This window comes from Amphiprion ocellaris, chromosome 11 (genome assembly GCF_022539595.1).
Source record: "Amphiprion ocellaris isolate individual 3 ecotype Okinawa chromosome 11, ASM2253959v1, whole genome shotgun sequence".
NCBI classification, from domain to species: domain Eukaryota; kingdom Metazoa; phylum Chordata; class Actinopteri; family Pomacentridae; genus Amphiprion; species Amphiprion ocellaris.
Genome location: NC_072776.1, coordinates 3,669,113 through 3,692,594, shown reverse-complemented (window position 1 = coordinate 3,692,594; position 23,482 = coordinate 3,669,113). Strand labels below are relative to the sequence as shown.

Sequence of the window (23,482 nt, the reverse complement as noted above, 5' to 3'; positions counted from 1 at the left end):
TGTTCTTAGAATGACGAAGCCACACGCCAAACAACCCCAGACAGCTTGGTTGGGAAGATATTATCACAGCGTTATGTCGACTGTTCACATACCCAATCTTCTGATGGTGATGGTTACATAATTTGTTTAATCTTAAGGCATGTTACTAAAGGATTTGCTATTTAGAAGCACTGTTGATCACTTCCGTCTGTAACAATCAACAAACTCCGGACTGGCACGAGCCTCTTATGACATTTGAACTGACTGGATGCTGCGCTGTCAAGATTGAAATCCAGCGAGTCCACCATCAGAAGGCGAGTCACATGAAAACTCGTCCAGACTTTGCGTGCTCAATAACTCCCTCAAACAGCACTTCCTTAAGTAAAGCTGAGTGCTGGAGAGTGGGAGGAATGTAGATAAAAAACTGGCACAATTTCCATATCATAAGCATGGGCTTGTTGTTTTGGGATGTCCTTGCACTGCTCATCAGATGTGATCTGTTTGCATGCTGTAAAGCTCAAAAACTTCATGTTATCTGTGGGCATCACAGCATAAAAAAGGTACTGCATCAGTCACAGCACCACAAACAGGATGCTACTAATGTTTAGGTGGCTTACGAACAAACCTTCTCAGATTATCGTGATGGAGAAGTAGCAGATTCAACCTAAAATAATGCAATGTTAGGCTTATTTGACACTGTTCCACTACTAATTTACTGCACACAGTGACATATAACTTGACATAATTACTGCAGGGAATGAAACACATATAGTAAACCACTCATGGATGACTTATCAGTCGATTGTTATTTCTTCTGGTGTTAAACCACACAACAAAAACATTAATATCATTTTTTAAAAATTAAAATGCCCTGTATATAACCAATATATTACTACTATTTTCTAATATTCTCAAAGGTGCAATTGATATTGATAATAGTTTTAAAAATAAAGGATGAAGGCTGGAATTTTGGTTAGAATTGTACCTTTTCATGTGGTATTACATACATCTACTTGTGCTTTTATGCAACATATATGTGTATTTCTTCTACCACTGATCAAACGAATGAAACCCAACAAAGACTTGCTATTATTATGAAAAAGGAAAACCATTAAGATTATGATTATTCAGATGCTGCATTTTAATGGATGTGAAAGGTTTACAGAAGTTCTTGATGAACTTGAAACACACCTAAGTGATTCTGTAGATAAGACCCCCATGCTTCCTCTGCAAGTCTGCATACTTACACTCTGGTGTCTAATTCAGAGACTGCAAAGAAGACTAGAGTGTCTGCCCCTGAACACGAGTTCATTTGACATAAAATTTCCTTTTTAATTTAAAAAAGTAAATTCCGATATCAACACATAGTTCATTACTTCACAGGTATCTTATTTTTAACAGAATTACACATAATAACATTCCTGACCTCAGTCCTTGATTTTGGCAGTTGTTATCTATAATATACAGCAGACTGTATATCACAAGGTCTTCCATGTAGTGCTGCAAAGGTGCCGTCAGTCACGCTTTGATGCAGAACATGGCATCCAGGAGGTTGTCTGTATGTCTGATCTGTGCTGTGATGAAACCGTGGCTCTTGAGAAGCACACTGTATTCTGTCGCGCTCCTCTGTTTCCCCTCGCTCATGCTGAGGGCCTGCAGCAGCCCACGACTCGGGCCGCTTCTGTCTTCATCCAGAAAGATCTCGCTTAGCAGGAGTCCACAGCCTGGCGGCGTGACGTATATGCAGACACACAACTTTAGAGAACAGTGGTGGTTTTGTGCCCCCCCTTATCTCCTTGCATCATATCACTTCAGGCAAAGAATAAAGCATTGCATAAGCAACTTGGCATTTTGGCTTGACTTTGAACTCGCCAACTTTGTGCGAAGTGCTGTTTTACATTTTGCAATAGCTAAATCTTTATTGGAGTCGAAATGAGTTGAAGACTGATATTTGATAGCAGTGATTCTCAGCCTAGTCTCATTGAGGTCTACGCGTCTGCATGTTTTCAGTAAAACCACATTAAGCAGCAGCTGATTTTTATCACATTATGGAAGTAAGCAGTAGATAAAACAAAACAGTAGAAAAAAAACTTGAACTAGCACACAACTGAGAACATTCCCAGCAGATATTAATAGTAGTACTATCAAATGACTAAAATTTTTATACATATATGTATATATATATATATATATGTATATATATATATATATGTATATATATATATATATATATATATATATATATATATATATATATATATATATATATATACATATATATATATATATATAGTTCAAAGCCAAAATTATTCAGACCCACTAGCAAATTTTGACTTAAAGTTACTTTTCTTCAACCATCAATTTTTTTTTTCATTGGAAATGACACAGATGTGTCGCAAAAGATAATAAGATGATGTACAAGAGGCATTATTTCTTCCATTTCGAGTTGCTTGGTTCTGCCACTACCAGATCAACTGCCCATTCGCACGTGTGACGGTAAGTTTTCTTTCCGAAATGTGTTGCCAGAGATGTTTCAGGGATTTTGAGTCATTGTGCGGTGTAGAGGGTTAATTGCATTAAAAATTGTTTTATCAGATTAATCATGATGATTGATTAATCTGCATTAACGCGATAATTTTGACATCCCTAATTAACAGCATACTTTTATGTAATGTTGTAAATAACTACTGTGTTGTCCAAATATGTGGTAAAACAGATGAAAAGATTAAAAAAGCTTTAAGATTTTACCTGGTTTGCACACATCTGCGATTTTACTCAACAGAATATGCAGTTTCTCATCAGTCAAGTCATGAAGAATTCTGGCCAGGATGTACAAGTCCGCTTTGGGCAGCTCATCCTGGAAAAAATCACCTGTTGATGCAGCAAGGAAAAAGCCACAATTTTTAGTCGCAGCGCGACTGTCTATTTATAGAATATCTGTCAACAATATAAGCTAATTACAAGGCATCATTCAACTTTTAATCATTAAACATTAACCGTTAAAGTAGTATTTTTAGCACAGTTAAATACTGATAACTGACCTGCTACGAAGGAAACCCTGTTGTTTGAGTGCAGCGGATGGAAATGTTCACTCAGCTCAACAACAGCAGGCAAGTCGAACACCATCACAGACATTCCAGGATGGGCTTTGGTAAACTCACAGGCCATGGCGCCGGTACATCCTGGAAACACAGAAAGATTAGTTGGAGATGAATGGTTGCATTTTTAAAAGATAAAATATCACTTTCATACTCCTTTCTCACCTCCGAGGTCACAGGCTGTTTTATATCTGGAGAGGTCAAAAGCTGTTGCTACACTTTTCCCTGCAACTTTAGCAACGCAGTGCATGGCATTCATGAATCTCAGTTTGGCCTCTTGACTGTTGTGGAAAGCATCCTACAAATAAACACAAATAACATATAGATTGGTAACACATTTTTAATATGATTTCATCCACACTGCATAAATATGATGCTGAACTTGAAAATAATCACCTTAAGCATATCTTTGGGCTTGTTGCTGACGACCTTCTCACGCTGGCTGTGTCCCTCCTCCACAGCACTCTCGAGGTGGGAGAAAAGGGGCCACAGTGTGTCGTCACAGTGCTGGATGTATCCATGGAGGGAAAAACAAGCGTCTGACCGCAAAAGACTAGTGGCCAAATCTGTGTTTTCGTACGCTGGTGAAAGAGACATCAAGAAACACGTGATGTTCACTTTAAGTGTTGTAAGCTCTTAAAGATATAAAGAAGTGACCATCATAAAAAGAGCTGAGTGCTGACTAACTTCTCTCTTTGCTCGTCAACAGTCCCAGAGACACACAGGCTTCCAGCAGACACTCGGTCCCCTTCACAGAGGCTTTGACCTCCTGGGCCACCTGTGCTGCATCCAGACCAGGCATTCTGTGTAGCAGGTCGAACACACGCAACCTGGCTGCCGTAAAAAGTGCCTGGGGGAAGCAGAAGCAAAGTGTGCTATGTGATAACAGACAATGAAAAGCACATCCTGTCTGGTTCTTGAATTGATAAAGACACACATGTAGAGTGACAACACTGTTCAGTGTCTGGTCATAACGAAATATGCATCATTTCCTGTGTTTCATCTCGGTTACATACCACAGCACTATCCGCTCAATTGCAGGTCTGAGTAAGTTTTTCTCAAGATACTTAAATGAATGGCTTAACATTTTTAGGAAATGGGAAATTTTGGCTAGCCTAATCTGTGACTCAGATATGAACAACCACCTCTTAAGCCGTGCACTGGAGTTTGCATGATTGGATGGGCTTTTTCTGGGTGCTCTAGTTTCTTCCCACAGTCCAGAAACATGAACTGCTGACACTAAACGAGCCACGTAGCATAAACTGCTGACTGTCTTTATGTGTCTACACAGAGTCTACAAAGCCTCTCACCTAATGTCAGCAAACAGACTTTAAAAATGAGCCTTTCTTCTGATTTTACAACACGTTTTACTTTAAAAAAAAAAAAAGAAATGAATAGTAATAGTTGCATGAGCAAAAGCACTTGTAATCTCTCAGAACCTCAAGAACTCATTAAGCCTTAACTGACTCATTAGGACTTGTTAGCTGATGATTTCTGCAGCACAAACATGTCTTTGAGAAATGGCAGTTGAGCGGAAGACTTGATGTCAAGACGAGATCAGAAAGAAAGCTTTCATAATGCACTGCATGTCTGCGGAGCGGAAGGGCAAAGCAAATCTTTATGTGACTGCCAAAATGCTGCAGGAAGGTCGAGTTAACACAGGAGTGGAGGGGCAGGATTCTACTCTGCAGCTTGTACAAAAAGGGTCTATATGGAAAACTCATCATAAGAAAACCTTAAATAATACCTTAAATAATACTTCATCACAAAGGCCTGAGTTATGCGACAACAAAAGTATATTTGAAGAAAAACAAAAAAACATCATTCAATAGAAAGAACAACTTGCCAAGTGTTAAGCATGGGTGTGTAAACTTATTTGTGTTGTGTGGGAACCACTAAACACTATAAAGATAGTTGAAAGATTCTGTTGTATTCTATCAAACATCAGTAATTCTAGATGCAAAGTTTTACTGCCTCTCAGTCACTAAACATGTAATGTCTTCAAACGTCGGCACATAGCTATGTGTCTCAGTTGTTTAATTAGCAGGAGTCTTGTGGTCACACAAGGCAGAAGAGACTACAGGAAGTCCCTGCAAGTGAGCAAAAAATAATGTCGAACATAACCTCATGTGAAACCACAGCATGCTGGTTTTACACTGTTATTTGTAGACAGCATAAAAGTAATTAATGAGCGTCATATTTACTGTTATTTATGTAACTGTGGGTTAGGTGGTTGATAAACACTGAGCCAGATGAGAGTAAGTGTATTTCCCTTCCCAAAAAATGTAAGCTGAGATACACATTTGTTTACATTTCGCCCTGCAGAAGCCAACTTCTCTCATAACGAACCTTAAGAGTTAATAATTTACTATAGCAGGTCATCACATAGAGCTTAAACACATAGACACAAATTACCTTTGAGGCCTTGAATCCATCTATCAGTTCACCAATTCGCTCCAAGTCTTCTTTTCTAGGTTCACTGTCTTCGTGTTCTGTCACATCGTGCTCAATCAGCTGCCCACTGCTTGATATCAGTGGTAATGTTGTATTCTCAGAGTCACGGAGCTTGGCCTCTCTGCCATCTGTATGTTTAGACAAGCTGTTGACCAACGTCCAGGAACTCTGACTCACTTCGCTGTCACTGCCTTTCCTTTTCACCTATAAGAGAAGATTGTTTTGTGTAAAAATAGCAAACAGGTAACAGATTTTGCTCACGAGGTGAGAAGAACAAACCTTATGGGCCGGGCTGGCTGATGGGCTGCAGTGGGTGTGGTGTGTTTGACTGCTAGAGGCGCTGCTGGGTTTGGGAATGGATGAGGAACCATGGCTGGACTGAGTTGGGACGTTGGGAGTGGGCTGAGAGAGTACTGAGGTGGGATGAGTGCCATTGAGACTCAGATGGACAGACTCACTTTTCTGGTCCGAGGAGGAAGTACAGTGGTTGTAAATTAGGCTTAGCTGCTTGCAGAAGTGGTTGAGTGGGAAACCCACAACATTGAGGAAGTCTCCGTGGACGTACTCCACCAGCATACCACCCAGAGCCTGAATACCATAGCCGCCAGCCTTGTCCCTGACACAAAGAGATCTCACTGATACAGGAACATGTGGGCTATCACAACACCTACTACACATGTCATTCTTCAAATACACTCTTGCTGAGTCCAGTTAAAATGTCTGTCTGCACTGACATGTCATATCGAAGAAGGCAAACACAACTGGAACAAAACTTAGGCATCAAAGTCCAAAAAGCAACAAGTTCATGAGGTTCCCAACCAGTTAAATGACCTCCATCGATTGAATGCTCAGCAAGGTTACTACAGCAAGAGCAATCAATAGCTTTTACATATGTGAGAGTTCAAATGTTCACAACTTACATGGGTTCACCACTATTGATGTACTCCCACAGCATATCTTCTGAGAGATCAGCAAATTTCACCTTTGTTTCTTCGTAGAACTGTATCAACTGATAATCCACTTCTTCGTCTGGGGAGCAAGGAAGTTCAGACATGAAATGCTGATAGAAACACTGTATTGGGCCAATTAAACCATTCTATCAGTCAAAAGTTTGGACACACTTTCTCATTCAAATGAAGGAGAAAGTGTGTCCAAACTTTTGACTGGTAGTGTGTATTTAGGTAAATAGTGTAAAATCTGACATTACTGCACAGTTTTCTGTATAAAAACTGAATTATCTCAGAGAAATTCAATAGTTTTAAAGGTGATTCATCATATTTTTATAGATAATGAACTGCAGGTCTACATGTTACTGAGTTGTGACTTACTTTCTTTCTCGTGGCAGACGACAATAGCTACACCAGTATAGACACTGTGCTCTTTACCACTCAAGCTGGAAGAGAAAAGCAATGACAGAGGAGAGAGATTACACAAGATTCTGACTGTTTGTTTCTCATGTTAATTCTACCCATAATTCTAAACAATACTGACCTCGACAACATCCTGTAAGCATCATGTTTGTCCACTGGCTTCTCTAAAATCATTCCGTCCACAGTCTGAGGAAATGAAAAACAACAGCCAGAGAGAATATTAAAAAACAAACAAACAAACACATAAAGCATATACTGCAAACAGCAAACAAACACTGTTTATTTATCTTACCACAATTGTGTCTGCTCCAATTACTATGTCTGGAGTTTTCAGGTGTTTCTAACACAAATGAAGACACAATATGTTCATTAATGTCACTCCTCTGGTTAATTTATACTGTGTTTCATACAAAAAGCAGCTGTACTCACAATGGGCATCCTCCTGGCCACCTCCAGGGCCTTCTGCTTGGCTGTCTCAACGGCATACTCATGAGGTGCTTTGAAAAGGCTCTTATCGAGGGTTTCTTTAAACCAGGATGGCACTACTTCAAAGCGCAAACCCTGATTTGTGGAACCCCACAAACCGAAAATGAAATAGTTGTCATTACTTTCATCAAGTCTGACACTGCTGTTATCAGATATACCAGTACTAATCATTCAGTGAGCTTGTTTTTTTAACTGTAGTCTTGATACAGATCGTTTAAAATAATGAACGATCCTTTAAATAAGTTAAAAATGTGAGGTACTTTCTTTAGACTCCATGCATTAGATTTTGATTTTTTTTTTTTTTTTTACCATGGGCAATAGAGAACTCATTTTGGACCTAATCTATTACTTTGAACTGCCTGTAGTTACCAGCATTGCAGTAAAATAATTGACTCTTTTACTGTTTTATAGCCATGCTTTCTTTTCTTGGTTTTGTCAGTGTACATTTGATTTCTTACCGTGGCTTAGCCAGACTTTTATACTATTTGTGTTTGAACACCTACATCTCTCTATGAACATCTATGTGAATGTGCATAGCTAAACGTATAATCATACAAATTGAATGTGACCCAGCTGCATGCACCAGCATACAACAAATCGATCGATTTAGACCCACAGAAAGTCTCATAATACATTCTATTTCCTTTCCCACACCTTTATAAACATGTTTTTATTATTTCACGTGATCAAAATAAGGAGTTTCTCATAGTGTAGCATTGTTTCGTGTGATCCTTATATATATTAATTGGTTGCAGATATACCTGTTTCTGTTTCTACACTCACACACAATAGCATGGCACCTTTTTAACTGTCATGATCACAAAACTTGTGTCACCAAAAAGCAGAGTCATAGGCAAGATAACGGTGAGGACATTTTCAGCTAATTCATACTTGCATGTGTTTATAATCAACCTACATTCTATTAGCTTGATTAGGAAAACACGTACCACATTGCGGAGTATCTCCAGTCGTCTGGGAGAAGCACTGGCCAGCACAACCAGTTTACCAGCAAGCTTGGAGATGACTGGGTTCAACACCATGGTGGCCTTCTCGTCTGACAAAGTGAGACGAGAGTTAAACATTACAGATGTGGCCTCATTTAAGTCAGCGGAGAGGGATCTGGTTGGAGCAAATGTTCATAGCGAACAGGCCAGGATCGTGTTGAATCTATTACTTAGCAAAATCATCAACTTAATATCAGTCAACTTCTATAGCTTCTCTAATTTGCAGGTTGTGTATGACTTATATCATTAAACACCTTTGAAATTTGGACAAAAGAAGTAGTTTGAGGATGCCACTTTGGGTTCTGGGATTGTTTTCAAACATTTTATGGGTTAAATTAATCAGTCTATAGCCACAGTATGTTTTACTTGCAGCCTCTGGGACAGCATTTTTCATGCACACATAATAATGAAACACCATAAGTACTGCAGAGAAGTCTTACTGTAATGTCAATGGGAAGCAATTTATCGCTTAAATGAATTAAATAGACATAATTTAACACCTCTGAAAGCAGCCAGAGTTAGTCAGGTAACGTTACACAACAAGAATGTTTTAAACACATAAGAATTTGATACTAAATTCAACATGAATACCTCACAACTCTGCAGTCCTACTTCTGTTAACTTAGTGCTAGCAACACTAATTCATATCAGCTAACGTGAGTTCCGTGTATTTCCTATAACTGCAAGTGCACGAAATGTTACCGTAACCTTTTGTTAGCGAGTTTACCTCAAACAAGGATGCATTTCAGTGAAGTAAAGTCAGTTGTAAAGATGTTTCATGGTGTTACAATTGCTAGAAAATCGGTAGCTGCATCTCTTACCTGCACAAGTCTGGAAACTGACAGAAGTAGCGGCTTGCTAGGACGACCGGCGTGACGGCGCTTACGTGATGACGTTTCACAAAGTAGGCGGGCCCAACGTACAAAGCTATGATTTTATTCTACTGTTATTCTTAATACAACTGCGACTACTCATTGCAATAATAATGGATTTATTCTCGCAATACAAAAAAATATGAAGATTAAAATAAGAACAAGTTAAAAAAGTAAAGAAATACATTCATAATGACAGTACAGACACATTTACAGACGTGTACACAGATCACAAAGAAAATGTTAACAGGTCTTCTATGTTTTGGCAGACAAGTACACAAAAACACACATTTAGTTGACCTTTCCAATACATTTGTAAATGCTACATATTTTGTAAGAGGAATTTGTTGAAGATATTACAATATACTGGCACTAAATGTATTTGTCATTCTTTAAAACAACATCACACAATAATAAGACACTTAGCTGCTGTCTATATACAGTTGCAAAACAAACCGGTGTGAAAGAATGTTGAAATTTGGCACAATAAATGGTGTTGCAAGAGATTGACACACTTTGGTCAACCCTCAACACAGACTTTCTCCCACACACTTCCTTTCTCAAGTCTTTTCTAATTCCTAACTCTCTTCATGTGGTCGTTTTGTAATCAAAGATGTTGCTGTGCTCTCTGTCCTGACCTTCGAGAACTCAGTGTGCAAACTCTCTTTATGCTCCAGCTTCATCGAGTCTGCGCTACTCAGGCTATGCAGATTCAATATCTGTCTCATCTTTTGTCTGAAATCCTTGGAAGCAAAGTAATAAATGAATGGATCAAGACAGCTATTCAGGCAGCTGAAACAGAGAGACAGTTTGTAGGCCATGTAGAGAGACTTTTCATAGAAGAGTCTGAGCACAGCATGAGCGAACAGGAGGATGTTATTGGGGGCAAAGCAGACCGTGAAGACCAGGAGGACAATGAAGGCCAGACGTATCGCTCTCTCTTTCTGTACTGTCTTGGAATCACTGGCCAGCTTGCGAATGACTCTGATGTAGCAGAATGTTGTGACACAGAAGGGGAAGAGGAAGAGGATGAACACCATGCTGAAGAGGAAGGCCGCCCAGGCCGACACGGAAGGGAGCATGTTGATCTTCAGCACGTCGAAGCACGTGGTTATCTCGAGTTCAGGCACATCAAAGGTCAGGTCTGTGGTCATCAGGGGGTACAGAACACACAGGACCAAACCCCACATCAGGAGGCAGCTGACCACGGCGATGGACTTTCTCTCTCTGGTCTCTCTGAACAGCATCGGCCTGACGATGCCCAGGTAGCGGTCAATAGCGATGGCCATCATTGTAAGGATGGAACAGTACATGTTGGTGTAGAAAACCATGGTCAGGAAACTGTAAACGGATACAAAGTAGAAGAGAGTTTCATTTAATTACTGCTTAAACAAAGTCACTTTAACAGTTTGATAATCAGAAATAGATGAGAAGGATTCCACTCTACAGTACGAGGTTACAATGGGACACCAGTTAGCTTAGCATAAAGACTGGAAACAGGTGGAAACACTTAGCCTGCCGCTGTAACACGCCAATATCACTAAAGTTCACAAATTTATCTTATTTTGAATCTGTACAAAATGGAAATGTGAAAATGACCGGATGTGATGTCATGAGGGGGATATATGCAACCAATGGAGACAAAATCACTGATGACAAATTAGTCACTCATCAAGTTTCTAAACAGAACAAATCTAAATCTAAACAAATGAGATATGACCAGTTTATAGTGAGATTAAGAAGTGTGAGGCACATTTTCTTTTCTTTTGTTTTCTTTTCCCCTCATATTAATGCTGAATTCAGAATTCAACACCATCCTGCAATCATCAAGAATACCTGCACATGCTTGGCCCCAGATTCCAATTATATCCGTGGAGCTGGTAGGAGATCTGAAAGGGCAGGGCAGTGCCAAGAGCCAAGTCAGTGACGGTGAGATTAATCATGAAGATGATGGAGGGACTCTTGGGGGAGGTCCGAAAGAGCAGCAGCCACATGGACAGGCCATTGCCGACCAGGTTAATGGCAGTGACGAGTACGTAGATGACAGAGATGGCGATGCTGGTGTTTACATCCTGAAAAAGGGCCAGTGTGGCGTTGTCTAGCTTGGCGCTGCTGGAATTCCCTGTCATGTTTGGATGGGAATGACCTCTCATCACCTGTGATCCAGGATTTAAAAAAAAAAAAAACGGTTATGGAAGACAGTTTAATTTTTGTACAAAATACTTGTGGGAAAGTAGCAAGAAATCTCAGTTTATGCATGTCCTCTAGTTCCTTTACCAGAATTTCCACGAAAAAGTAAAAAAAAACCCATCAGGTATCACAAACCACAAGACAAAAAACCCTCTAAATCCTTTCTGAAGTGATGCATGCAACTTCAGCTTTATTGCATGTGCAAAACTAATTGAAGTCGAGGTGTGAAATAGATACTGTAGCATTCATATTGACTACCACATCTACACACCTCTACTTATCTACCCCTCTGTATTGTTGTTTGCGTGTGAGCAGCACATGTGTCGGGTGGAGTTTTCACACAGGAAAAGGACATGCTTGATTTGTGGCGAAGAGTGCCAACTGCTGCTGTTGGTAGCTGTTATACAGTTGAAGCATGTAGAAATTTGTGAGAAAATCCACAAGTGTGACTACTGAAAATCATCTGAATACGTTAAACTGGAAAGTGAAACAGAACTGAATTTCATATTTGTGCCGCAAGATGATTACCACCTCAGCCTAGCAGACACAAACACTTTCCCCTTTTACATGTGGTGACGATGGTGTTTCTGGTAGATGGAGTTACCACACACCAGACGGAGGTAAAAACAGACTTGAGTAATGGTAATTTTCCTTTCAAGTTTTTTTTATTTTTTTTAAAAGCACTATTTCCGCAATAGTGACTGTCATGGCACATGGGTACAAACCTTTTTTTGTTACATTTTTTCAAAAATTTTAAGCAAGTTTGTCAGTTTGATTTATTTTCCCCTCATTTATATGAGATTTTTTGGTGGCATTTCTGGACTGAACACTGTGGACAGACCTTTTCTAAAGCATTCTAAAGCATTATACTAAGATTTTCACTTTTTCTTTACTTTTTCTACATGTTACACACTCATTCATCTTGAAACTAAGTCAGATGTATAGTTTATGGTCACTGTGTCTCATTTTTGTGTTAAAAAAAAAAAAACATTATCCAAAATGAGTCGATTATGGCAACTTTTCCCTTTCTCCCTTTTCTTGTAGTTTTAAGTCACGAAGCACATACAAAGCAAAAACACGTGACTCCAAGAAAATAATACTCAATAACACACAGCTAAGCAGTTGACATGGCTACAGTTTAGGTCCGTTTTAAGGCAATTCCAACACTGTGAAAACACAATATTCATCATAAAGGCTGAAACTTCATTAAAAGTCGATTGAGAACTCACCTTTGTGAACACAGAGGCAGACGAGGCTAGAGGCTGGCAGGCATGTGAGTGTCAGTTGCAGATGGAGGTACAGATATTGTGATAAAGGAAGGCTGCTAAGGAAACGAGGGTTGAACTTGTTACAGTGGCAGAAAGAGAGAAGGAGGAAATGAACCATGTGACAATCTTCATCCTACCAACTGTTCTAACGGCCTTCTGTCAGATTCAGTCTTGGAAATGAATCTTAAGACTCAAGCATGAGCGTCCGCAGTCGCCACGTGCTAACAGCAGGAAGAAGACACGTTTATTCATCTTCACCTGTGTGGTTCTCTCATTTCTCTCCATGTGGTTCATGAACTATCTCTACAATAAAAAGCAGCTGACAAAATCTCCTACTATGCGTATTTTTAAAATTGGTCACATAGTGTGGTTGAACACTACAAAGAGCTTTTTGGAAGTCAGTGTAGAAACGTAAATAAAAAATGCCTTAAATCACTGCTATTGAAAGATAAACTTGGGAGTTCCCAAAGTGTCACAGGGTGTTGAACAATGAACAAGTGATGTGTCATGCTCCATAGCTGGAAAGTGTATGCAAATGTCAGACATTCATACGCAGCTGAAACTGAATTAGATCACAAACAATAAAAGGTCTGATTAATCAAAACGTCTCCCGCGATCTCCCACTGCACACACGTAAACACAAAAACATGCGCTTAAATATAAACCAGCAGTATGAAAGCGGTATTTTTAAGTGAAGTGAGAATGACAATGTCAAGTTATTCACAAGATCCACAGAAAGAGTGTGTGTGCATGTGTTTGTATGTGTGTGTGTGTGTGTGTGTGTGTGTGTGTGTGTGTGTGTGTGTGTGTTCTCATGCTGCTGGCTTCCTGTTGATTATGATAGCTCTGCTTTATTTGGGTGAAAGTGTGCCAAGAGCTATCTGTGATGTGATGCCTCCTCTGATACATCCAACACTTTGCATCGACCACATCAGCTACAAACATCTACATCAACACACCACCGGTCTGACAGTATCACTGTGATCTTAAACAACACTTTAGAGATAAAAAACAAGGTTTTAGCCTTGCATAATTTCCCTTCAATATCACCCATGAAGCAGCTAGGCACACCCATTCTGATCCCACTGTGTATTCTTACACTGCAAAACTGACTCATATGTATTCTGGACAGTGTTACGGTTAAACGGTGCCTCACCCAGACTGGTATTAGACTACCGCAGTAACTGAAACACTGTTGAGCCTCTTCAAATGGAAAAAAAAGCTTTATTGCCTCACAAGTTGAGGGGAAAAACACAAAATGACACAAGAGGTATTACAGATAAATGTCGGATTGCATGCAAAAATAATAAGGCTTGTTAAACTGACTGTTTTTCTCCATTAATTATTTTTTGTGTTTTTGTACTTACATTTAGTTGACAGCATTAATATAAAACCATGCAAACAGCATAGAAAATTAACTGTTTTCCTCAACTTTGCAGTTTTACCATTAGTTTCTTGAAAATGCTTTTTAGAAACATAGAGAATCTGTTCTTCCTGGCTCATGGGTACATTCACGTACAAAGCTTGGCTCACAAAAAAATCCTATCTCTGTGTATGACACCTCAGGATGAGTTAGACCAAATGTATGAACACACGGGACATGTAGACATGAAACACTGGCCTCTTAATCAGTCATCACTTTTCTTCTTATTTACACACAAACGCAATTTCCTCTCTTACATTATTATTTTACATCACCCATCCATAAGTTCTACTTACATTATTTTAGTTTTAATAAAATCTATAGGTTCAATAAAAACATCCAAGTTTAGCAGACTCTAGTATAAAGGCTTAGAAAAGAAATCTCTTGCAGAAGATGAGGTTATATTTCCACCAACTGTTGATTAGTGAGTTGCCTCCTACAGGGTCACACTTCAAAAACACACCAGAAGGAATGACTGCTTCGAGTGTTGTGTCAAAAACTAGCTAGTAGGTAGCGACTTCAATAAATTAAAAATCCAATGCCGATTTGTGAATCAGAACCGAGAAAGTGTAACTAAAAATGGGGGCAAACTGAGTTAACCATTGTGCTATCATTCTGCTAGTTGCTGTCGTTTTGCCCCAGTTTTTAGTCAAAATTTCATGCTCCAGCAAAAACAACAACAAAAAAACTTGTCCAACATTTAACCCTCATGTCGTCCTGTGGGTCAAAATTCACCTGTTTAAAGTTTGAAAATGTGGAGAAAAAAAATCTCTTTTCACAGTGAAACTTCTGATGGCCACATTTTCAACATTTTTGGGAAATCTTTGAACATTTTTTGGTGGAAAAAAAGAAATGTTAAAAATGTTTCTGAAGAACATTCAGAAAAAAAATCAACCAAAATCCAGCAAATTTCACTGGATTTTGGTTAATTTTTTGTGAATGTTCTTAAGAAAATATTAGAAGTTTTACTGATATATATGTAATCACTTTAGAAATTTTTAGGATTTTTTTTGGAAGATTTTTACTCATTTTTTAAAAAAAATTTACAAGAATTTTCTTTCCAAATTTGGAAGATTTTTTAAAAACAAAACTTTAAAGGGAAACTTTTAAGGAATTATTGGAATTTTCTTCCTGAAGGTTTTGCAAAATTTCCGAAATTTGGGGAATTTTTTTGCTGAATTTTTGGATTTTTTTCAGACAAGGAAATGATATTTTTTGGTGCCTGTAAATGAGGACAACAGGAGGGTTAAAGCTTTGGATTTTATTACACCTAATCATGATGAAAGCTACTAGAAGACTGCTTGCTTGTGAAGCGCCTTACTGCCTCAGCGGGGTGCGTTAGTCTGGTCACCATCGACTTGGACTGAACGCTCACTGCTCATCTTTGCTTTTCTCAAATCCCTTCTCCAGGCCGGTTGTCATGGCGACCACCTCGTAGCAGTGCTCCGTTCTGGGTTCAGGTGAGTGGCCCACGGGGATGCAGTCGTAACCTTTGCCTGCTGAGCTCATTCGCTTCCTGTTGCGGGCGCCGGGCTGGTAGAGCTGCATGGCTGGACGGTCCTGCAGGGAGACAAGAGAGCAGCGACATGGGAGAGACAAGCAGCACGCCTTGAATACAGAACGCCACATATCCACGCCCCATCATTTTCTCTGTCTGCTCTTTTTTTTTTTAACACAGGCTGAAGTGCATCCCAGCATGTGGTGAATCAGAAAATGCTCGTCTGACATCCCAGGAACAGACTTCCACTAAGGAAAGAAAGCCAACTGTAACTGAGTTGCATGTAAGCGAATTAACTGTGTTTACCACTGAGCCACCCTACTAATTCTTAACAGGGCTGTAATTACTTGCGGTGTGTGATCAGGGTTGTGCAGACGGTAATCTGGGGCTGCGAGGTTGTTAGAGGAACGATGAAAGGAAATAGTAGAGGAATTATAAAGGTTTGGTACCAGTCATCAAATCATTTCTCAAAGCAAACACACAAAAATGATTAAAATTTGATTTAACTAGCATTGTTATATTGCATGCTTAGGATCTAATTTATTTGTCTAAATTTGTTTTCGTTATTTGCCTAATCTAAATTTTTTTATTGTAAAGCTCTTTGTAACTTTGTTTTCAAAAGTTGCTATACAAATTATTAGTGCTGTTATTCAAATAGGAATATGCATCCATATTTTAGAGCTGAAAAACCACCTTACTCTAGAAAGTTGCCAAGAAATCTCATAATAACAAATCTGTTGTGTGTGTGTGCAATAACCATGCATGCTCTGCTTTTCTTAGTTCCTAGTTGTTGCTTAGTTCTAGTTTTGCTTCCTTTGTTCTTCATATACCTGATTATTGCTTTCTAGTTCTTAATTCACTTGGTTTTTGTCTCTGTAAATCTTTTTTTAAATCTTTTTTTATACTATATGTCTAAATTTATGTTACTTTTTTATCTCACAAGTTTCTAAGTGTTTATTTAATGTCTACTGTTGCATGAAGAGAGTGTAAGGTCATTTCAATCCTTGGTATTCCTATTTATTGAAGCGCATCCCAGCATGTCAGAAAACACTCATCTTCAGATTGAATTGCATGTAAACTAATTATCTGTGTTAATTTGAAATTTATTTTCTTGTAAAGCTCTATGTAACTTTGTCTTCTAAAGTTGCTATACAGATTACTATTATTGTTCTTGTTATTACAAGGCGTACTAGTGCATACAGGAAAAAGCTATTTTGTGGCTCCAGAGGAAGTGGCACAAAATCTAATACATTATTTTTACATGTTTAAAAATGAAGACAGTGGAACTGAAACAAAGTGACTTACAGACTTCTGTAGCTCCTGATCTCTGCTCGAGGCTACTTTAACTGAAATTAGTATTAACACATGCAAATGAATCTCTGTAAATGAAAGGTCAGCTATCAAACTACATTGTGGGTCACGATGGCTCAAGAGTCTGACGGGGGAAAAAAAAGAAAAAAAAAGCCATATCTGGTTCTACTGCATTCACTTTGATCTGATCTGCCTGTCATGAAGACGGTTCTGTAAATGCAAAGCTAAACTGATGGAGTACTTTTGAGTATAGGCAGGGGGCAATATCGGACAGGCACAGATTTGTTTTCGACTATAAAGGTGTTTTTTGGGGCAGTATTATTGGTTAATCACAGCAAAGCTACTAGCAATATGATGCTGTAGTCTCAAGAGTTTGTCAGATAATAAATTGTACCTTGAAAATATGTTAGAGCTCTCAGTGTGTTTAGATATATGTTTTGTGACTTCATTTTTCAAAAAACGATACACAAGACTTTAGATTGTTTATTTATGAACATGCCTTTTTATAGTGAATGAATAATGCAATAAGATAAAGAATAATAAATATATATGACTGGGCATTTAGTTAAAATTGTTTTGAAATCATACTTGGATTTTTTTCAGACAAGGAAAAATATTTTTTGATGCCCGTAAATGAGGACAACAGGACGGTTAAACAGGCTTCTTCAATGGCAAACCACACTCAGCATAAAGAAACGTGATTTATCTGAGCTGACATATTATCACATCCTAACGATCACATAGTTACAAGTCTACATCAGAAGCGACAAAAGCAATCAGTGATCACCTTCCCACCAGTCTCATGCTCACCTTCTCGCTCACCTTGTTTCGGAGGCGTTCCTTCCTATTACCCAGGTCCTCCCTGTCCTCCTTTCCCACTTTGTCTCCGCTGTCGGGACAGTAAGTATAGCCGTGATGGTGGCCCTCCTTCTTGGCTCGGTCCTGGCAGTAGCCTTTCCCCCATTTGGTCTCATCCTTCCGGCGCATGAACTTGTCAAACTCATAGTGGTGTCGCTGACGTTTTCTCTCTTCGTCTTTCCCACGGTGGTCCTTGTCTCTTTGCCTGCGTCCATGTTGCTCTCGCTGCTCCTTGTCGCTCTCAGGCTGACCTCTAGTGGTTAAAGTACAGATTGCAGAGACACCCCACAAAGTCAAAGTCAGTCAGCTTTATTACCAATTCTTCAATATGAACATGACACATCGAGGATCAAAATGACCTTACTCTCTCTTTGTGCAACAGTAGGCATTAAAAAAACACTAAGAAAGTTCTGAGATAAAAAGCATGATATAAAAAAGATTTAGAGATGCAAAAACTAATTGAATTAAGAACTAGAAAGCTAAACCCAGAACAAAGGAAGCAAAACTAGAACAAAGCAACAACTGAGAACTAAGAGAACCAGAGCATGCATGATTATTGCACACACACAAACACAAATTATCAGATTTCTTGGCAACTTTTTAGAGTCGGGTGGTTTTTCAGTTCTAAAATATGGATGCATATCTCTATTTAAAACTATTTCACCTACATTCAGTAATTCATATGAATATTTTCTAAAATAATGTAAAAATATTTCCACCTGCCAACAGATTTTATTAGTGTTTAATAAATAATATATTATTGCTCTGAAGAACAGCTATTATCCATCAGAATAAATTAAATTAGTATTTGGATCAGAGGGTTGTCAGTTCGTATTTAAGGATCACTTTTAGCTGAAATATCATCTGCTTGGTTGTTTCATTATTGTGAGTTTAACACCTAACATTACTTTATTAAGCTGCTGTTCTAGATATTAATACTTGTATTTTGTTGTAAATGCCCAAAAGCCTTCTTTCAATGATTAAGGAACCCAGTATCAATTTTGAGGCTGTTAAAAAACTGATAAATTATTTACAATTTACTAGCATATATATCGGAAGTATGTCTGAATATAGAGTGGTGCTAAATTTTAATAAGTTTCCTTCTCACACCACTCCTCTCTACAGAAAACAATCCTTACTTTTCTTTGGGTTCCTTCGACTTCATTTGTCCTCCAGTTTTCTCCCACTTTCCTCTGTCTGCCTCTCCAGTGTCACTTTTGTCCTTCATGCGGTCTGAATCCACATCATCATCCCTGTCGCTCTTCTTCAGGAGCTAAATACGCGAATAATACAGGAAAAAAAAACATACACGTTACTGCATTTACCCAAACAACAAGGATAAACAGGTTAGCATTAAACAGGTTTTTAGTGGTGAAGGTTTACCTTGATTTTAATGTCTTTATCAGACAGCTTCTTCTGCTTCTCGGCCTCTTTTCGCTTGCGTCTCTCCTCCTCTCGCCGCTTTCTCTTTTCCTCTTCCCTCTGTCGTTTCTTTTCGAGCTCTCGTCTTCTCCTCTCCTCTCTCTTTTCCTCTCTTATTCGCTGTTAAAAAGAATGTGACACATTCAAATTGATTCTTCACAGTGCAGGAACAATCTGTGGGTAATTCATTTCTGCTTAAAAACTGTGTTGTTGCCGTTTTTTTTTATTAACCTGTTTCTCAATTTTCTTGTTCTTGATGTACTCCAGCAGCGGTGTCGTTCGTTTGGCTGAAATAGAAACGGGGAAAAAGGAAGCAAATGTTTTGTCATTTTGTAACTGGAACTTAAAATGTGTAACTAACCAAGAAGAAAACAACCTGCTGTGCATATGGTTCTGTACCTATGAGCTCTCTGGTCTTGGCCTCGATCTCCCCCAGCAGGGTCTCAGGGTTGGCCATGGACTTCTCCTCATCACAGGAGTAATTCTCCAAGAAACGCTTATATTCTGGGTCTGAAGGATTTCCACAACCAGGATGGATATAAATTAAATATGTTAACCTTCTATGGTGAAATATCAATTTTTGTACATCTTAAATCCCTGCAAGAAATATACATTTACAAGCAAACTATCATTTCAGAATAGATTTGGATGATTTAAGCTCTGCATTTTTGTACCTTCTTCAATGCTTCCAGCTTTGGCATCTTTCTTTTTTAGCTTCTTCTTAGAAATCTTCTGGAAGGGGGCAAACTCTACGACTGCAGGGTACTCCTGGCCTGAGTAAATATTGAAATAGAAAGCCGCTCATCATTTAACAGGCCAGCTAGCGAGCTAATGGTAACAATGGAAACAAAAGCACTAAAGCCACCTCTTGGTCCATAAAAGCCAACCTGTAGCCGTAAAACAAACATGCAGGTGTTCGCATTTAAATAGTAGAGTAGATTGTACATGGCTATCACAGTCAAAATGAGTGTGAAGGAAATGATAAATACCCTTGTTGTCAATGAAGACATAGCCATCAAATCGGTCCCTAAAGAGCAAGATATCTTCAGGGTTTTTAAAATTGATATAAGCTCTGGAGAACAGGTGTGGATAGAGGCTGTGGGGAGAAACAGAAACACAAAGAAGTCATAAACATTTATTCAGACGATAGCATTTTATATCATAAAGTTATGAAAGTTATCAAACCTCTGATCTGCAGGGAAGAACTCAAAATAGTCATATGATGGAAGTGGACTGAGTTGTTCTTCTAGCTGGTCCTTTGACAGGCTGGGTGGAAGCCTCCGGATCACCACCTGGAAACAGTCATTTGTCTTCTGTTTAGCAAGAACTGCAAGTAATCAGGTATTTCTGTGAAGAAGATACTGCAAAAATCAGCTTAAAATCAAAGCACTTTGTGAATGTTCTTTTTAAAGGTGCTATACAAATAAAGTTATTATATTATTATTATTATTATTATTATTATTATTATTATTATTATTATTATTATTATGAAGTGAGTGTATATATTCATTTATTTTGCTTTATGCATTTATTTTCTAAATGAAACCCACTTTAAGGAACAAAAACAACGGACAAACTGTATGTTCAACAAAATACAAAAAGCTAACAGGTGTACACACGTTTGAAATGGTTTCTGGTCAGTATGTTCGACATGTTGCACACAATCAACAATTAATCCATTATATGGTGGAATAAATACTGATAAATGACTGCTAGTTGCAGTATTATTCAGATTGTCATGACACCTACTGATGAAATGTGTTTATTTGAGACTACAGGACGTAAAATGTTGAAGAAATGGGTTTTAAACTCTAAAGGATGCAGGAATATGGACGGAGGATCTCCAGTGTTTTCTGTGGAACGTTAGCTGCTGACGCCACGTTCAGGTACAAACAAAAGCATTCCCTCTAGCTAAAACCGTCTGACAGAAATGCTAAATCTTGACTGTCGGGAGGCTGTAGGTGGATTATGGGATGGAGGTGAGTCCTGCTGCCGTCGCTGTCCGCGGTCCTGAAACGCTCCCTGCTGCCTCCGCGTTTCCTCCATGTCTGTTTCCTACGCAGCGTAAACACGGCGACGCACCGCCAACTCTCGGCTTCTTACCTTCGTGAAAACCTCCTTCTTCTCCTCCTTCTGCTTGGGGTTACCGGGGGTGTTCTCCTGCTCCCTTGGGATGTCCCTGAACTGAATCTCGACGACACTTTTCTCCTTCCCCACCGTCATCTGGTCCTTTTCAGACCTCATTTCTCTCCATCTCCGTGTCCGCCGCCGCGTTAAGCCACCGAGTTCTCGCGAGAGTACGGCGATGTCACGAGTGGAGAGAGATTTAAAAAGACGGCTGAACTGTGTGGACACCAAGGGCAAAAACAAACAAATATTATGCTATTTGAATAATTTTACATGATTATCTGAGCGTTTAAAGGCTAGTTGCTTGCCTCTCTAAATCTATTTTTGTGACATATATAGTCAGTTTAATGTCTCGGCAACTTTAAAAAAAAAGATTTTCATAGTTGTTTTTTCCTAGTTAAATGAAACTTTTTAAAACTTCATATCGGTATAAAAATGTTTGTATTAACATTCCCTTACACTTGCATTAGAAATGTCATCATTTTCTTCTTTAAATTAGATTTTCTGACCGGTTTAGTCAGTTTTATGTCTCTCTTCACTACTGTAAAGCAGTTTTTTAATCATCACTAGTTTTGTTGATTAATTAAAAGTTAAAACAAATAAAACTAATGTATACTAGTAGCCTTTATGATCTTAATAACTATTTTCTTCTTAAAAGCTGATTTTATGACACATTTAGTCAGCTTCAGGTCCCTTCAGGTCACTGAAAAGGCTTTTTTCTTACCACCACTGGTTTTCCTGGTTCAATAAACGTTAAATACAAAAACAAACAAATGTATACCAATTTCATCTATGATTTTATTAGAAATGTTATCCATTATTTTCCTCCTTAAATCTGATTTGGTGACAGATTTCTTCTGTTTATTGTCTCTCTTCACTATTGAAAAGGAGATTTTCATCAACACTGGTTTACCTGTATTAAATAGAGGTGAAAAAATATGAATAATAATAATAAAGAAATGCATGCTAATATCAAAAAGATTTGTTGGATTAGAACTGTTATCCATGATTTATCACTTTCTTGTTTTTGTGAAAAGAAACCGCCAGTTTTACTGTCTCTCTGCATCTAATTATCAGGATTTAAAAAAAAAAAAATTTAAATCAACATTGATTTTCCTGAATAACTAAAGGACAAAGAAAAATAAATGTGCTTTGAGATCAAAAATGTATATCTGTAAATGTGACATTATTGTGCAACTATGTACACTTTAAGTCAAAAGTGCGCGTCAGATTTAATCAATGCATATAACATGACTAATAAATGGTGGCTTAAGCTGTTTTATGAATATCATACAAGGATGGTTTGAAAAAAAAAAAACACTTATTAGTGATAGAAACGCATTCCCTTTGCTGAAGATCGTATCCAGAGCTGATGTTCACCAAACATCTGTCCGCTGCATCACTGCGTAAAAGCACCTGGCAAAGTAACACAGGTAAGAAATAAACCGACTCTCACTTGTTGTGCCAGTGTCTATCTATTCCCGTGTCTCTGTATAACAGCAGGCTGCACTCAGCTAAGCGGTTCCGGAGCCCTCAGAGTCACTGAGCAGCTCCGGAATCTGGCTGCGGGGCTTCATGCTGCTCTGAGGCGGGCAGGACGCGCTGCTGCCGGGAGGGACGCTGCCTGCAGGGCTCCACGATTCATCACAGGAGGACTGGCTCACCGACCGTCCGTGGACATCTCTGCAGGGAACTGGTGGAAAAAAAGGACAACAAACAAAACCAACTCTTCACATGGACGTGGATTTATCACATCCGACATCTTTCTTAGGTAATTCTCTGGCACAGGAATCAAGAAGTCAGACAGCAGATTGCCTTAAAAGTGGTGGAAAACTTCATCCCAGTTTCTGAACGGACCACGAACTCACCACTCAGGAAAGTCTGCTTGCCGCTGCTGGTCTCCACACACAGCCGAGGTCTCTCCGGGGTGGACACGGAGCTCTGGAGGCTGGGGACGAAGGTGGAGCAGGTGTCCAGGTCCCTGCAGACTGGGTCGTGGTTGTAAATCCCGGCTGACTTAGACGGAGTGCAGCCCATCTCTGCTGGATCTACTCCAGCTGCTCTCCATTGGACAGAGGACCTGGTGGTGAACAGAAAAATAGTGGATCTGGTGTGAATGTCA

General features: G+C 38.9%; 3 protein-coding genes across 5 annotated transcripts; all 3 read right to left on the bottom strand.

Annotated features, from left to right (window-relative positions):
• Positions 1-1,096: 1,096 nt before the first annotated feature.
• On the bottom strand, positions 1,097-9,262 carry asmtl (acetylserotonin O-methyltransferase-like). 2 transcript variants are annotated; one of them, XM_023293310.3, is made up of 15 exons: positions 9,213-9,262; positions 8,335-8,441; positions 7,331-7,462; positions 7,194-7,241; positions 7,023-7,087; positions 6,860-6,924; positions 6,452-6,560; positions 5,811-6,147; positions 5,493-5,735; positions 3,765-3,927; positions 3,474-3,658; positions 3,243-3,375; positions 3,021-3,161; positions 2,728-2,850; positions 1,097-1,703 (listed from the first exon to the last, which is right to left on the bottom strand). In XM_023293310.3, the coding sequence occupies exons 2-15, from the start codon at positions 8,425-8,427 to the stop codon at positions 1,498-1,500; spliced, it is 2,043 nt and encodes a 680-aa protein (XP_023149078.2). In that variant the 5' UTR covers positions 8,428-8,441; positions 9,213-9,262; the 3' UTR covers positions 1,097-1,497. The 2 variants fall into 2 exon arrangements, with proteins under 2 accessions (XP_023149078.2, XP_054871395.1); XM_055015420.1 differs by lacking the exon at positions 9,213-9,262 and adding an exon at positions 9,119-9,137.
• Positions 9,263-9,311: 49 nt separating this feature from the next.
• p2ry8 (P2Y receptor family member 8) lies at positions 9,312-13,792 on the bottom strand. Its single transcript, XM_023293314.3, has 3 exons — positions 12,683-13,792; positions 11,100-11,419; positions 9,312-10,604 (listed from the first exon to the last, which is right to left on the bottom strand). The coding sequence occupies exons 2-3, from the start codon at positions 11,414-11,416 to the stop codon at positions 9,842-9,844; spliced, it is 1,080 nt and encodes a 359-aa protein (XP_023149082.1). The 5' UTR covers positions 11,417-11,419; positions 12,683-13,792; the 3' UTR covers positions 9,312-9,841.
• Positions 13,793-13,925: 133 nt separating this feature from the next.
• upf3a (UPF3A regulator of nonsense mediated mRNA decay) lies at positions 13,926-21,605 on the bottom strand. 2 transcript variants are annotated; one of them, XM_023293312.3, is made up of 10 exons: positions 21,337-21,605; positions 20,419-20,525; positions 20,223-20,329; positions 19,908-20,006; positions 19,633-19,743; positions 19,465-19,520; positions 19,195-19,353; positions 18,951-19,084; positions 17,764-18,064; positions 13,926-15,704 (listed from the first exon to the last, which is right to left on the bottom strand). In XM_023293312.3, exons 1-10 carry the CDS (start codon positions 21,475-21,477, stop codon positions 15,516-15,518), a joined length of 1,404 nt encoding a protein of 467 aa, XP_023149080.2. In that variant the 5' UTR covers positions 21,478-21,605; the 3' UTR covers positions 13,926-15,515. The 2 variants fall into 2 exon arrangements, with proteins under 2 accessions (XP_023149080.2, XP_023149081.2); XM_023293313.3 differs by having other exon boundaries at positions 17,776-18,064; positions 21,337-21,595.
• Positions 21,606-23,482: the final 1,877 nt, after the last annotated feature.